Source organism: Epinephelus lanceolatus, chromosome 1, assembly GCF_041903045.1.
Source record: "Epinephelus lanceolatus isolate andai-2023 chromosome 1, ASM4190304v1, whole genome shotgun sequence".
Taxonomy (NCBI): domain Eukaryota; kingdom Metazoa; phylum Chordata; class Actinopteri; order Perciformes; family Serranidae; genus Epinephelus; species Epinephelus lanceolatus.
The window spans coordinates 41,915,921-41,931,612 of NC_135734.1; the positions used below are offsets into that span (position 1 = coordinate 41,915,921).

At 41.0% G+C, this 15,692-nt stretch overlaps 1 protein-coding gene across 2 annotated transcripts in view; it reads right to left on the reverse strand.

Annotated features, from left to right (window-relative positions):
- Positions 1-3,147: 3,147 nt before the first annotated feature.
- Positions 3,148-15,692, reverse strand: part of arhgef10la (Rho guanine nucleotide exchange factor (GEF) 10-like a) — a 169,033-nt gene continuing 156,488 nt past the window's right edge. For both annotated transcript variants that reach the window (XM_033627803.2, XM_078170616.1), the window contains 3 exons: positions 15,205-15,376; positions 8,465-8,587; positions 3,148-7,096 (listed from right to left, as the gene is read on the reverse strand). In XM_033627803.2, coding sequence (XP_033483694.1) covers positions 6,549-7,096; positions 8,465-8,587; positions 15,205-15,376 — 843 coding nt within the window. In that variant the 3' untranslated portion in view covers positions 3,148-6,548. The remainder of the gene's footprint in view (positions 7,097-8,464; positions 8,588-15,204; positions 15,377-15,692) is intronic.

Here is a 15,692-nt window from a genome sequence, read left to right on the forward strand (position 1 = left end):
AAAATGGTATGTGACCCATGGTGGGACGTCTTGAAGGTCGTGTATTAGAGATGGAACAAAATTAACACTAACATTTATGGGTATGTGGGTGTACACACATGTATATATTGGTAGATATATATAAGAAGTTTATACTTGTGTAAATCAAACTTACTATAAACTGACAATTGCTTTTCATTATTTGTAAATACTTTCTTTTGTCTGCTTGTTTATATGTTCATTTCTTTCTTGAACACATTTGAAATCAATAGTCTTTTTTTTTCCTAAATTATTTAGTCCCTGTATTTTTACTTTTGCTCAACAAAAACATTTGCGTTGTTTCCTTAAAGCACCGGCCTCCGCAGCATTGTTGAGGTGAGCTTTTTGTCATTTGAATAACCAAACACCATAAAAGTGAGAAGATAATCCAAATACATCAAAGACAGGATTTTCTGTTGCTGAGTCATAGAGAAGCAGCAAAAGTGCTACAACATTAGCATAATAATGCTGCAGATATACAGCACATCTCTAAAACCTAAACTATTGTCGCTTCGACAACATCAACCAACATCTTTCTGAATCAGTCACATGAAAAACATCAGAATCAAGTTTAAACATGTTTTTAATTTAGCATAAGCCTGTTAAACAACGTTTAGACATGTAACATTCAAATACTGTACCAAAGGGAAATGAGCACTGTTTCCACACGCCTGTGACGGCATTAAGAGTAATACTTTTGCTTTAAAGGATAAATCTGGTTTATTACTCGTCTCTTGTACCTTTACTTTAGTAGGTTTGGCCATCATTTTATTGCATTGCAACAAAGTCTGACAGGTCAAGAAAAGAACAGATGATCACACAGGTTGTAAAACTGAGGCCTAGTCCACACTGTTACGGGATTTTTTTTTTTTTTGTCCACACGATCACACACTATCATTAAAAAATCACCGTTCATATGAAAATGAAGCGCTGCCAAGAGCAAGCCAACCAACAGGTGGCGATGTGAGCCTGAACCTAAAGGCCTGAACACACCAGACCAACATCAAAGAACTAGTAGCAACAAAGGCCGACTGATAATGTCGCGTCACGTCACCTGTGTCTTGGCACACTTGAACACACCGTAATGACTACAGCCAACGGCCAACTACCGCATAAGTTCTGTGCCTGCATGAGAGGTAATAACTGTCTATACCAGCAGGTGGCAGTAGACTGTATTTCTCATTCAAAAAAGGAAACCAGAAGATGGACAGGAAGGATTCAAGATGCTAGTTAGCCAGTTAGCACATTAACAAACCAACCTGATGTTGAAAGGACAAGGAATATTTGCCATGCGCTAGCAAACACATTTCTGCTAACGAGCTTGATGGCTAAAAACAGAAGCGTATCCAACATAATAATTTTGTTTGGATCTCACGCCCTCTTGAATTTAGTCTTCTGTTTCCCTTCATGTACACGGAGCCGAATTGCTAATCAGAGTGATTTCTGTCACCGATGGGATCCACCGCCGATTCAACATACTGAATCAGCCATAAAAAAGCAGACAAGAGCTGAAACTGGGCAACAGATGCTCAGTGACAGCTCGAGATTGACCAATGGCCAACCAACAGCTGGGTGCGTCAGGGCCCTAGAGCTGCGCAAAGAAGACAACGATGTTGGCCAATCAGAAACCTGAGGCAGTCAACACCGTAGTGCGTTCTGAAGTCTCCATTCTTCAATAAAGCAAAAGAGTGACTACACATTAAGGTGTAAACATGTAAATAGCACTAGTCTGGCCATGACCACCATTGCACGAAACATTGCCTCATTTGTGACATCTCACAAAGGAGATTTCGACCCACACTCTGACGTTAGAAGCTAAAAACTGAAGATGTTTTTGGGGCTTTTTGCCTTTGTTTGATTGGACAGCTATAGCATGAAAGGGGTAGAGAGAAAGGTGGATGATACGCAGCAAAGGACCGCTGGTTGGAATCGAACCCTTGGCTGCTGTGGCAAGGACACAAGCTTTGTACATGGGTGCCTGCTCTACCAGGTGAGCTGGTGGGCGCACCAGAGTTTCTGAACATCTGAACCCAGGGCAGTTTTACAAAAGATCATTTTTCAGTGACCGACAGTGCAGTTTGCGTGTGGACGAACGGCCAAAACATATAGAGAAAGCTACGTTTTCAGACATACCCATGTTTGTGTGGACTAGGTCTAAAGGTGCCTCATTGCACAGGAAAACTGAACGGTGTGGTCAGTCATAAATATAATAATAAAAGTAATGTTTCCTGTTGTTCCTTTCCAAGAGCTATCCCGAGTTGTTGTTAAAAACCTGCCGGATCATGTGATTGTTTATGTTTCTTCTCCGGCCAGACGTCTTTTTAGTGATGTCACCATGTTCCCAAATCTCAGCAATTAACATATAATTTACGTGTTGTAATAACTGATGGCCAAATCTAAAAAAACCATAAGATCTCATTTGTAATAAACTTCTTTTTAACACCACAGGAAAATAAATTGCATAAACTGTTCCTTACACAGTCTCATCTAAAACATCAACACTGTTGCAGAGTCCTCTTTACAAAAGGGAATCATTAGTACAGTAATGGTTCTAATTAGTAGTACAGTACAGTTCATTCATAAGTATTAATATTCAGTGCATGGATAATACCTGTACACATGTAGTGTGAGCTAATGAAATGTGTGAGTCAACGTCCATCAAATGTCACCACACGTTGGAGACTAAATCTCAGTTGTTAGCAGAGAGGCTTGTGAAACTGTCGGAGTACACACTCATCGTCTCGTTGTGGTTGAAGTAAAAACCTCTATAGTGACCATCAGGGCCGCCGTGGCTCCAGCAGCATTGAATCTCACATGAATTAAGAGTATACATTTCTGACGTGACATTGAGATTTACATTTAGATGACAGCATCCAAGGACAGTTTACATCTTTTTTTTTTTTTTTTTTTTGTTGGGATTCATTCTGGCTGACAGCAGGATGTTTAAATGCTTTTGATCTTCAGTTGTGAGGAGGAGAAGAAAAGGGAAAATAAACCTCAATGTGCCTCAGGGAAATACAAAAACATGAACTTTACGCTTCATCTGTGATGAAAGGATAAGATGAGATTCCATGTGCGGTGGAAGGGCTAAGTAGAGATAGAGGTGGAGAAAAATGATATACCATAACCTTCACCATCGCTCGCTTTATTGAAAATCCACAAAACTATGTTCATACTTGAAAACTTGTATGAAAGTCCACCTATGCGCTCAACACGCTGTGAAAAATATGCACTGTAAAGTATATACTTCTTAGTTTCTGTATGCAAGGTAGATGCCATTGTCAGCAGTCCAAGTTCACAAACCTGCCAAAGCTACCATAGGTTTTAATTAAGAGGTTATGAAGCAAACACTTCTCTATATTGAAGACAGTACCACTGAGTGCTTCTCATACCAGCTTCAACAATCCTGCAAAAATCTCACAATTTTATAAGTTAAAGAAAAAAGAGCAGCCTGTACAGAGCCTAATTACAAAGCATGTATCAGTAATGTGGTTAAAAGAGGTTTTATAAGCCTGTCAGGTTGAAGGTACACCATGTGATCCTTCAACTGATCTGAAAAACATCACCTCAAATGGAGTCGTGAGGTTTCCACCTGACACGACACGTTTACATGCATCCTCATATCTTCATCATAAAACATTAAATTCTTGAATTAGATTTCAAATATTTACTGAATATTGGCATAAAAACAAGCGTTGATGGAGGAAGGTGTACATGACTTAGTGTGCCTGACATCACCAGACCAAACTGCAAATGCGGAACCTCTCAAGGGGCGTTATCAACAGCTGTAGAACGCCTAGAAATGCCTCTGGACGCAACTGGATAATCCTACAACTAATCAAAACAACAAAACTCGACACTGTGCTAAGCGACGGATAAATGTAAACAGACCACAGTGTGCAGAGATGAGCTGTGATGACGTAGCATCGATGTGTCTTTGAACGAGTGTTGCCATTTTTGTTATCAGAATTTGAAAATTTATTTATACAAAGTTCCACATCAGTTGCAGCCATCTTGGTTGCCACAGCAGCGTTCATTTTAATACTGGGCACACTATACGAGAATTGATACGATTTTGAGCCTGATTCCCCCCCCCCCTCTTCCGACAACCGTCCGCAAAGCTCTGATTTTGACAGTTCTAAAGATCATCTGGCCAGATGTTCCTGTGGCGTGAGGTATGTTTAGGGGCTGAACACATGCCACGTCTTTGACTGCCTGGAAAACGCGAGGTTGGGCACTGCTTATCAAGCACCATATCATAGCCCATATACCTGAAATCCTGAGTGCAGAGCTGATCATCTTCCAGGTCCTGTTTATAAATATGTAGGCCTATCGTCCATGGGACAGATGTAAAGCTCTGGCAGCCCTGCACTAACATGATCAACTGTTCCTTATTTATTGACTGATATTAGCGGAAGAAGAGAAAGATCTGTTGGCTGTGATTGGTTTGTGCTCGTCAAATGACATCCAGTGCGCGCTGCTGCTTTCCAAACTGAACTAGGAGTGTTTTTTATATCCCCTCAATCTGCTCGGAAGTCCATGTTGGAGCACCGATTTCAAAAGACCAACAATAAACATGTTCAGTATTTACAATCCGATAACCTGTCGTGAGGGGGGGAACACTGAGGATCGCAGGCAGTCCTGCAACTCTTGGAGAGTTTTAATACTTTTAATTAATCAACTCAGAATTTACTCACTTTCTCTTGCTGTAACATGTACAGTCCATGTTCACGCCGTCTCCTCGACTTCATTCATATTTTTTACATTTTTTTCTTCATTAATTTTTTTTAAAAAAGTAGTGCAAAAACGAACCGCTAGTTCTTCCTGCCCTTCATCTGCCATGTTTGTTTCGTGCCACGCACTATAACAACACAACTGTTAGATTTATCATTACATATCGTTATTTTTGGGGTCTGTCACATTTTTACGATCTATGAAGATTTGAAAAATCTTTTAGTGTGAGCCAGCCGAAGTTAGGTTGATGCTCACTGTGGTGTCACTGGGGTGCGCTAGCCAAAAATGAAGTCATAACATATTTTACTTAAAGCACAAAGACACCAGGTTGTGAGTCATTGTCTGAAACACGCACTTCATAAGATAAACGGTTGTGTTTGGCCCGACCACGGCCAGGTCTGCTGGAAATCTGCTTGACCGAGAGGGGAACCAGACACATCTGCCAGAGCAAATAAAACACGACCTTGCAGAGTCATCTAGTCCTTTGCTAATATCAGAGATGATATATATCAGTGCCTCTTACTGTAATTGTAATACAGATGCATATGCTGTGTATTTTCAAACACCATCTGTCATCAGAATCAGATTGTATATTATTGAAATTTAATGTGCATGTAAACATGCTCATTGGTGTTACTCTCAGGTTCTGTCTGTCGGCTGCTGCTCTTTTATTTCATCATCCGTTTGTTTGCGTTTTGCTTTTGATGTGTAACTGGAGTTTCCAGCTAATGTGAGCTGTGTAACAACTCTGTGGGTGCATTTGTTTTATCTCTGATGAATGACAGTGAATAATGAAACTGATACCTGGCGTTTACAGTACTTGGGGAAGATAATTCTCTAAAATGTGGAACCAAGAAGTTCCTTTTCCTCAAAAAAAATTGTAATAATTACAGGATATTTACAGCACAAATATAGATTCTGTAATGTAGAGCAATAACATCTCTGACTGCTGTAAGTTTTGTTTTCCAAATTAGTTGTTTTTACAACAGTATTGCAGCCAGCCTGCTCTACCGTGACCGCCCATTATAAAGGCATAGTAAGCTCTTGGAGGCAACTCATTTTTCGTAACCAAAAATCATTTCTGCAACAGCTGCAACAAAACAGGAGGAATGGAATCTTTTTTTTTTTTTTTTTTCAAGAGAGCACAGATTCAATTTCGAGACACAATAGAAGGTATCGTACATTCACATTGTATGGGATGAGAGGAAGGCTGGCAAAGCTAATAAAGTGATGCTAATGTGCTTTGTGATGTGGTGGAAGTCCCCAGCTTTCAGCTCTAAACAGATGGGATCTCTCCCACAGGATCAGATAAAAGATGTCCATCTCTAACTCTGCAGAGCATGGCAGATTCAGCAAAGGCTGTCTCTGAAAGGTGTGCTGTCCATGGCCGCTCACACACAAGTCCTTCGCATAAAATAAATGTGGCAGAGCCCACGCTGCAATGATGAGGTTAAATTGAGGCATATCAATCTTAACGAAGGTGGGAAGAGGGGCCAGATCAAAACAATCGGAGCACGGAACTAATCTGTGGCGTTCTCTGCCACTGCTGAGGAGATGATGACGCACAATCCTGAACATTCAGAGCGTCCTATGGGCTGACAGTACCTCTGTAACCAGCACATCTTAGCTTCCTTATTCCACAAGCCAAATCATAACATGTCAAGCTCCGTAACAGTGGCAACGCCTTCACATCATACATGTTTATTTAAATCCCTTAAATTTATGGAACGGTTGATTCAAGGCTGAGCTGGGTAGACATCTACAAATACCCATCACCTTACCATATATTTTCCATATCACACTGTCAGTGGAAGCTGCCAAACCATTAGAATATTCTCTAAGCCCTCCCCACTTGTCCTAGTACCTGCTGCTGCTGCTCCTTCCTTCAGTCTACGGAAGCCTTTGCCTCCAGAGATAACCGCTGCAGAGATCACCCTGTCCCTGCGTCCCCCGTCCCTCTCACAAGGACGTCCCCGAACCCACATTTCTGGGTCATCACTGAGCTCATAGATAGATCCATCTTCCACGCTGTGCTCCAAAGACTCCAGGGAGGAGTCCGACGCCTCGTCACCCTGCGCCGTCAGCGGCCGTCCAGGAAGCCCTGATGTGGAGCGCAGCTTGTACTGCAGCAGAACACCGCGTCCTTTGCCTCTGCTGTCTTCCTGGTAGGACTGTTGCAGGGATTCCTGAGAGGACGTGTTGCTGCGGTCCTCGCCTCCAAAGGCAGAGTCTGGGCCGTCCCCGACAGAGTCCCTCTTCAGCAGATCAGGAGACAGAGTGCTGGTGGTGGCTACCAGGAAGTCCACTGGTCCACAGTGGGCGTTGAGAGAGACCATTCCCTTTCCTGTAGGAGGCAGACAGAATAGTATAATGTCAAAGTACAAAGCCATATCCCAATACACCGCTTACCCCTCCATTTTGCACGTTTATGTGTAAAGCGAGGGTGTCCCAATTCTTGTTGGCTGCAAGAGCAACAAAAGAAACTCTAAAATATATTTTCTTTGTTAAAAAAGATTAAAATAATAACCGTTGCATTGTCTTAGTTTAATGCAATGCATTTAGGTCCTTTTTCAACAACAAGCATAACAAAAGAAATCCCTAGTTTGCAGATGTTTTGGTAGCTAACGTGCTAGCTAGCTAACATGACACTGTCATTGCTGATTTGAGCATGACTGTCCTGCATTGGGACATATTTCCCTGTTGCGTTCCCCTTCATTTGATGGCATTGGTCGCCCGAAATTTAACTTAAGTCTAGCAGCAAAGTTGCTCCTCTTGTTTTTATTCCTTTAGCACAGTGCAGACTTGCAGGGCAGGATGGGTTGCTAATGTTAGCCTACAGAGCACAGCTAGTTGCCTCAGAATAAAGCAGTGATCTTTTTTATTTGATGACGTCATTGACTGATTGATAGCATAAAACTTAAGTCGTGAAAGAATCACAAGGTTCCTGAAAACAGCAAAAAGCTGCCTGTAGCTCACACAAGAGAAATCACTACTGTAGAAGACAGCGTATTTGCAATGTCCCGCACTTGTGCATCTGTTCACATAAACATTAGCATACTGAAGATGTATCAGGGTCTTGAAGGGTTTGTGCCAGGTCATAAGGGACATTTTTAACCACTGCCCCTTGTAACTTGGTCCTTAGGGGCAATGTGGCACTTGAAAACAAGAGGTGAGAATATGAAATTGGATTGGGCCCAAGTCATTGTCAGTCCCATCACTTATATGCAAGTCACAGTTTGAAATGTGTGAGCTGGAAATGACTTGAACCCTTGATCACACTGAATGTCAGCTGACTGTATTTTTTCATTGTAATCCTGCTGTAACAGTAATAATGATCGCTATAGTTTGCAGTTGGTTTATACAATTCCAATAAACTAGCTTGGAAAGGTATAAGGTTTGTGGAAGTGGGAAACTAACGACCTCATTCACTTGGCATAATTAACAAAACGCTGGCAGGCAGTTTTTAAATTACCCTGCAACTATATATATATATATATGTATATATATGTGTGTGTGTGTGTAGTATGATTTGTGTGTTGCGTGCCTGGTAATATTTGCACCGATTCCCAGAGCCACAAGAAAAATGTGAAGTGTGACCTCAATAATGGGCAGTGCAGAGTAATTTTCTATCATGAAAATAACTTCTTTGCTTTTCTGTTTGACCTCTCTAGAGGCTGTTCAATCACAGTCTGCCGCCCCGTCTGATCCATACCTGTTATTTTGGGGATGCCCTCCAGTTTGGGAACTGGAAGAGTGATAATTAAGCCCTGGGCGGTGCCCACCCATAACAGCCCCTGGCAAATCAGCAGACTCGTGACTCTCATGCTCTTTTGACCTGCAATATAGAAAACAATGACACAAAATTGATTCCAGTTTTCTCCAGCACCTGCTCTTATAGAATTACAGATAGCACAAAACGACAACAGATTATGGAGCTTTTAGAAAAAATAATAATAGATGACTCCGTGTTGACCAAAAGATACATCTTCTACAGATTGCATGGTCTGCCTATCTTTCAGAGAGTCAATTATGAACTCCCATTGATTTTTTTTTTCCAGGAGGTTGTGCAAAACACTGTATTTTGGAAGCTGTTCGGTCCTAGCGTGATGGAAACAGCGAAAAATACTTTGATTGTTGGCTATCACTGTTAGCTTTGGGTGGGGTTTAAGCTCTGTGATCAATCTGTATTTGACAAGCTCAACACATGCACAGCACAGCCACCTAGGGCTCTGGGTTACATAAGATTATAAAAAATTGGATTTGTCTACTTGCTACTGACCCAGTTGAAAGAAAACTTGTGGAGGCACAAAGTAGGAAACAACACTGTGAAGCTGGCGTTGTATCTCTCTGCTTGATATCTGGGTGGTTTTGAAATATTGAGCTTCAAAGTTTTCACCTCCCACTGTAATAGCAAAACTGATAGGCAGGGAATTCTCTTTTATTGGTAAAATGACAGACATCCTGAAGGTACTCTAAGTACAGACATTATAAATATTCCAAGTGAGTAAGACTCGACGTGCCCATGGCGCGCGCGCACACACACACACACACACACACACACACACACACACAGGGGCTTTCAATCCTTCTGGTTGATAAAAACAGACCTCAACCTTATGATTTCTAAAGGGAGTCTAGTTCTAGTTTCCTAGACAACTACTGATAAACACAAAACTTCAATCAGGTCTAAACTTCCAGAACAACTGACGATTATAGTGGCTCCACACAGTCTTCCAGTAAATTAGACAGAACCTTACAATACTGAGAACAATAATCTTTGGTAATAAGACTTTGTTTAAATACAAATAATTAATATTATTTTTCTTTTCAAGAGTTTTGATTAAAGGTGGGGAAAAAATCGATTCTCAGATGTATTGTGATGCTGATATTGACGATTCAGCATTGATTCTTGAATGTCAACAGTTAATTTCCTGAATGTTTATTAATAAGGTGATGTTGACGGAACGAAAGAGGCCAAACTCAAGGGCAAGGGCAGAGGAGCACTCGGACAGTCTACAGCTGGACAAGCTGAACTTGTAATTCAACTTCACAAAAGGCAGCGGCTGCAAACATGTTTTAATTTCATGTTTAAATAATTACATTTGCCAGATGAACGTAAAGTATGTTGTAAATACTTTCTAAGCCATTAACCAGAGACTAACATTAATGTAGCAAAGCAGCGATCAGCAGTAACGTTAACAAACAACACCTGCTGACCAACAGACTGCAGTATTAAACTCAACTCGGTGATGAAAATAACTCTCTGCTCAGTCTGTTTTACTTCAAAAACCCTGCGTCCAGTCTGCTCAGCGTCTTGGGTTTCCCAGGAGCAAACAGCGCAGTGGAGAAGCTGCTCTCTACTGCAGGAGACGCTAATAACACAGCGGAGCGTGTCGCCTGCCCCTCATACTGTTATTATCATACAGGCAAGAAATTGTAAGGTGCTTTTAAATTAATTAATTAATTAATTACTTAAGTTAACTTTTTAAAGTGAAAAGGCTGAAGACCATTTATAATTCAACATTACGTGAATTGCATCCCATTTCTGGTGAAATTTTACAGTACAGTTTTGGGTCATTACAAATGCAGTATGCTTTGTTTTAAAAGTAGCAAGTGGTCACACGGTCAGAAAAATAAATCACGTATAGAAAGCAAATATTTTGATGCATACTGATGCATCGATAATCCTTTCATAATCAAATCATTGCCCTCTGAATCCTAATTGAATCGAATCATAAAGCGCCTGGAGATTTTCATCCCTAGTTCTAATACTAAATACTTAAAGGGACACTGTGTAACATTTTCAGTTGTTTATTGGCAAAAATTGATGTCTGCATTCATAAATATGTCATCACTGGTGTACTATTACCTCCACCAATAATCTGACTTATTCTTGTAAAAGGAGAATTTCGGATTTGTTTGTACATTGTGCGGGTAAGTCGTCTGTGGGGTTCCATTACGTTTCGCCATCTTGAGAATACACCCGCCAGCAAGGGACATACAGCACCGCCTTCGGCGTTTTCATTGACAGCCAGGCCAGCACTGCGTGACTGAGGAGCCGAAGGAGAGGAGCAAGAGGCGCTTCGCTACTACCCTGGCAAATTTGAAACAAAGTCCCACTCTTTGAGCATAATGCAGGATCATGCATATGCAGCATCATGGGAGACAGAATCCTTGTCGCCAAGAAAGCGCAAAAGGGAATAGAAAAGGCAGCATGACCGGCGAATTAAAAAAAACGAAGGCCCACATCGGGGTAGCCTTTCCCAGGTAGAGAGAGCTGCTGAGGGAGAATGGTAATGCAATCAAATTTAATTTTTTAATGCGACACTAGTAGATACAAAGTCAATGCCAGTCCTGGATACATGCGAATATGAAAGTTGAAATGTTTTAACTTGAGCAAAATAATTGTGTAAAGCTGTGTAGCAAAAGTCTATCGGTGTTTAAATTCTCCAGATGTCACAGAGACTTATTGTGGCTGTCTGTGGGCACTGCGTGCTCCTCAACTCAACATCAGTACTATACAGAGACTGAACCAAAAAAGGTGAAGGCTCAGAGAAAAGTGGGTGAAAATATGTATTTTTTTCTTGATTCCAGCTAATCAGTTGTACTTCGCTACCAACAAAGTTAGCTCCAACATGAGTGTTAGCTGCATTCCCCAGTTAGTTAGCTCGACCGCGAGCAAAGCTGACTATACTGGAATACTTTGCGGCCGTATTCGTGTAAATGACCGAGAGAAAAATTCACTTTGCCTTTGGTGTGAACTAGGGCTGGCACAATATTAGATTTTCGGGACCTGAGTTTTGTGGCCAAAAGAATTCACAATAACATTATTGCGATGTCTTATTAATGTTATCTGTCAAATTCATCTTTAACTTTGTTAACTGTCTTTTTTTATGAGCCACATTTAAAGTATAAGTGTAAGGGTGTGGAGAAACTAGACAAATTAAGATAAGATAAGATAAAGATAAGATAAGATAAGATAAGATAAGAGTGAAAAAATGGAAATTATGTGGCGCTGGATTTTTTTTACACGATATTATCGTGTGTACTATTAACATAACATCACTGTTTTATTTTTTTATAATATCTGAGTTATCATCAATACAAATATACTGCGACACCCCTCGTCTGAACACACATTTACACTTGACTTGGACCCAGACGACACTCTAACAACAAGCCTTAAGGTTACGTATCCCAACAGGATATCAGACACACTGGAGCAGAAAGACTTGCACTGTCAATAACATTCAGAGTTTTAACTTTGAGGTCAACAATTTAATTTCAGAGAGTGCCTCTATCTCATCATATTTGCACATTATGAGTCTATGACTCATCTTTCAAACAAAGCACTACACGGCTGTCTGTAGTGGCATTAACTTTTAACATTGACTTATTTAAAAAGTAGACAGCAGTGTATGTACTTAAATAATTAACATATTTGATATAATATTTTGCGATCACATTGTTACTTTCAGAGGTCGACCAACTGGTATGCATCACATGCAAACATGGACAAACATTCATTTGTTTGTAAGGTTTGTTTGTTTATTCTTGTGCGTAGCTAATCAGATCCGATGACATGTAGCAGGCTGCTGTTGGTTCTTATTGCGCTTCTCTGTTAATGAGATGAATGAAGTAATTCAGAGTTATTTTCTTTTCCCTTATAGAGTGTGCTGATAATCCTGGAGGGGAGCTTAGGCAGAGATTTTCTTTGGATAAAGGTACATATTTTCCTCCTGTGATAGAGCATGATGCAACATAAGTTTTTCTGCTGTGAAGTTTTCCAGTGTTTTCGCAGCACTGCATTAGTGACTGGGAGAGGATAATTGCAGACTCTTATTATACATGCACATCCTTTGTTTCCACTTAACAAAGGAGTGAAAAACATTGTTTGTTGTGGATTTATTTTTGCATTCCTTCTGTGGTCCCTCAGCTCTTGGCTCCCATTGTGGCCTAGTTATCTATAGAACCATTTACCATAATATCCATGGCAACCGTAATTGAATTACACCAGCACTCATGTGATGGGGACTAAAAGAACGCTAATTTACATGGGTAGCTGTATTTACATGTTTGTTCTGTGTCATGCTCAGATTATGATGATTTGCACGAGTGGCTCAACGGTGTCATTAATTAATTCATTTCGCTGTGCAGAGATGAATCATTCCAAGTAGGAAGCTGATGCTGAGCGCGGAAGAGGAAGTGAAGGCGGAGCGGCGGAGCACATTCAGCAAACAGAGAGCAGACGCCTTTAGGTGGAGACCTTGGAGGGTCACAGCGGCGGCAAAGAACGGCCTTTATCTCAAAACTGTCTGCCACCTGCTCACATCGCCTCAGAGCCTATTTGTACTGCAGTTAGAGAGTTTAACTGAGAGAGTGATGCTCATGAACACCCACTCTCGGGTTACCATGAAATCTGAAGTTAAGTCGGAAGATGTGGGCGCCAGGCATTGTCTTTAAGAACAGTGATAAAGAGGGATAATGACAAAGGCACTTGAGATTAAGGAGGTATAGCTTAACCTCGAGCAATCTTGCACCTCCAATTTTTGCAGTAATACACACGCTCTTGAGTGTGTAGTGGGTTTATCGTTGAAGCCGGTATTTGCCTTAAAAAAGAAGATGTCTCCAAAGATAAATGTTTCCCTGTGATATGTCACTGAGGACTTTATTTTGGAATATTATTTTTTCACCCTAAGGATAGAACTATTAAAGGCATTAGTTAGAGGAGAGATCAGCAGTTTCCTCTGCCTCAGAAACTTCTCTGTTGTTTACTGCAACTGGAATTCCCTGTTGAGTATAAATCACATTAAGGGGAAAGGATTAGGGGGTATATCATTACTGCATGTCCTAGCATAAGTCAAGGAGAAACCTAGGGGAGCGCAGACCCCATTGATAGAGAGAAACTATCAGTATTTCATGTGCAGTATCTGTGGTTGTAGAGTGTCGGGGGGGATCCTCTTTTCTCTTGTGAGCGCAACAAATCACAACTTAAGTCAAAGATCCTCTTCCTTTTGCGGACCCTGAAGACATGAGCCGAGCAACTCCTTTTCTTTTCGCCGTGTAACTCCCCCCAGGGCCAAGCCTCGAGGCTGCCACCCTCCCTCGAATCTGCTGCATATTTCAAGGGGAAGCACTGGTGCTGGGTGAAAATGACCTCTGGGTCACCGGTTCTCTCCTGATACCACAGCCATAGGAGTCTGCTCTTCTTTAAATCTCCCCTTGAATGAAAAAAGAAAGGAACTTTGATCTAAAAGAGAAAAGTTTGGTATATGAAACACATTCCTGTTTTTATTCTTTGCTCTTTACTCAACACACAAGAGAAAATCTTTTTTTTTTTTTTCTGATGAGATGAAGTGCTACCACAGCTTTGAGTATTGCTCTAAATACATCAATCACAGTCTGGTGTGACTCAACGAAAAGGACGAAATTTTTCTAAATCCAGATGCATTTATACCACTCCCCGGAGCTCAAAATGATCTTCACATGTACTGAATGAATGAGCTGATGGCTCACGTGCCGCAGCGTAGACATGTCTGAGGCGAGCTGACATTGAGTCACATGCAGTGTAGTTATCACCATTAGACACTTTTAGGTATGCTTCATTGCTAATTTGTTTACCATAGTTCTTTCCTCAAAGAAGAGGAAAACACCCACACTGGCTGATAAATATTTCATCCATCATGAAGGAAGGCACACAGGAAGTAATGGGCTATCTGTGGCATCCTAAACGGACTGCAGAGAGAAGTGAGACGGGGGGTGAGAGGATTTTAAAGCAGAGCGGATGAGATGAAACGGGGAGTGAGAGGGAGAAAGTGGGACAAAAAGAAAGGGAAATATTAACTGAAAAGGAAGGAAAGTGTGGAGGTACATGCAGAGAAAAACGAGGTAAAACGGGCATGATAGCACAGAAGCGTGGACGTTTAAAGGGAGACAAGAGCGTTTCCATGGGAACCCTTAGTATGAAAATCTTAAAGGCTGCCAGTTGACTGCTCCTAAATGACTTTATTTCTTTTTTATTAATCCCTATCTCTCACCCCGTGGCTTTATTATGGCTTTGCAAGGGCCTGAGATGGATACTTATTCAGGTCAGTCCCCGGAGTGCAAGACCCAAGGAGCGACTTGGACAAGACAAGAATACCATTCTGTGAAGGAGAGCACCATCAGTGTTAAATTGGTGCCCTCTAATTGCTCTTGTATGATAAAGACAAAAATATGACGAGTATGAATAAAATGAAACTCTGTGGTGAAATTTTGAAACAATAAATGTGACAAAGAAAAACAACGGTAGTTCTTTTTCGTTCTTTTTTTTATACACACACACACACACACACACACACACAGACACACACACACACACACATAGAGACACAAAAAGTGTTTCAGGTGCTCTGGAGGATACAGGGTGACCTCGATAAATGGAGGTCGAGACCACATGTGATGTGTGTGTACCAGTGTTCAGCAGCGTCGAGCGTGTTGAGATGTTGATTTCCTGCAGAAGCTCCAGTGTTTCAGTGTGAAAGAGACGAATGGAGGAGCCCTCGGAGAATGCCATCCACACCCCTCCACCTGCACAGGCCATGTGTGCAACGCTCACCATTGGGTCTGGGTGAACTTCAAATTTCTGTAATGGAAATGATAATACTGTTATAGTTTTTTATATTTTTGATTTCTGTTCATGCCAAGTGTGGACAGGTAGGGTTGTGCACTGTCTGGGTTTTTTTCTGACACCAGTGCTAAAAATTTTAAAACAGTATTTGTGCCTAAACAGTGCCTGAACCGATATTTTAGAAAAGATAAAGAGTGATTTTTTAAATGCAAAGGTATATTTGAACCTGAAATTGAAGAATATATTTACTCTTCACAGTTCTAAGTATACTTAAATATATAAATATGAATAAAAACAAAACAGTATTAACAAATTATAATAGCAAATTCAC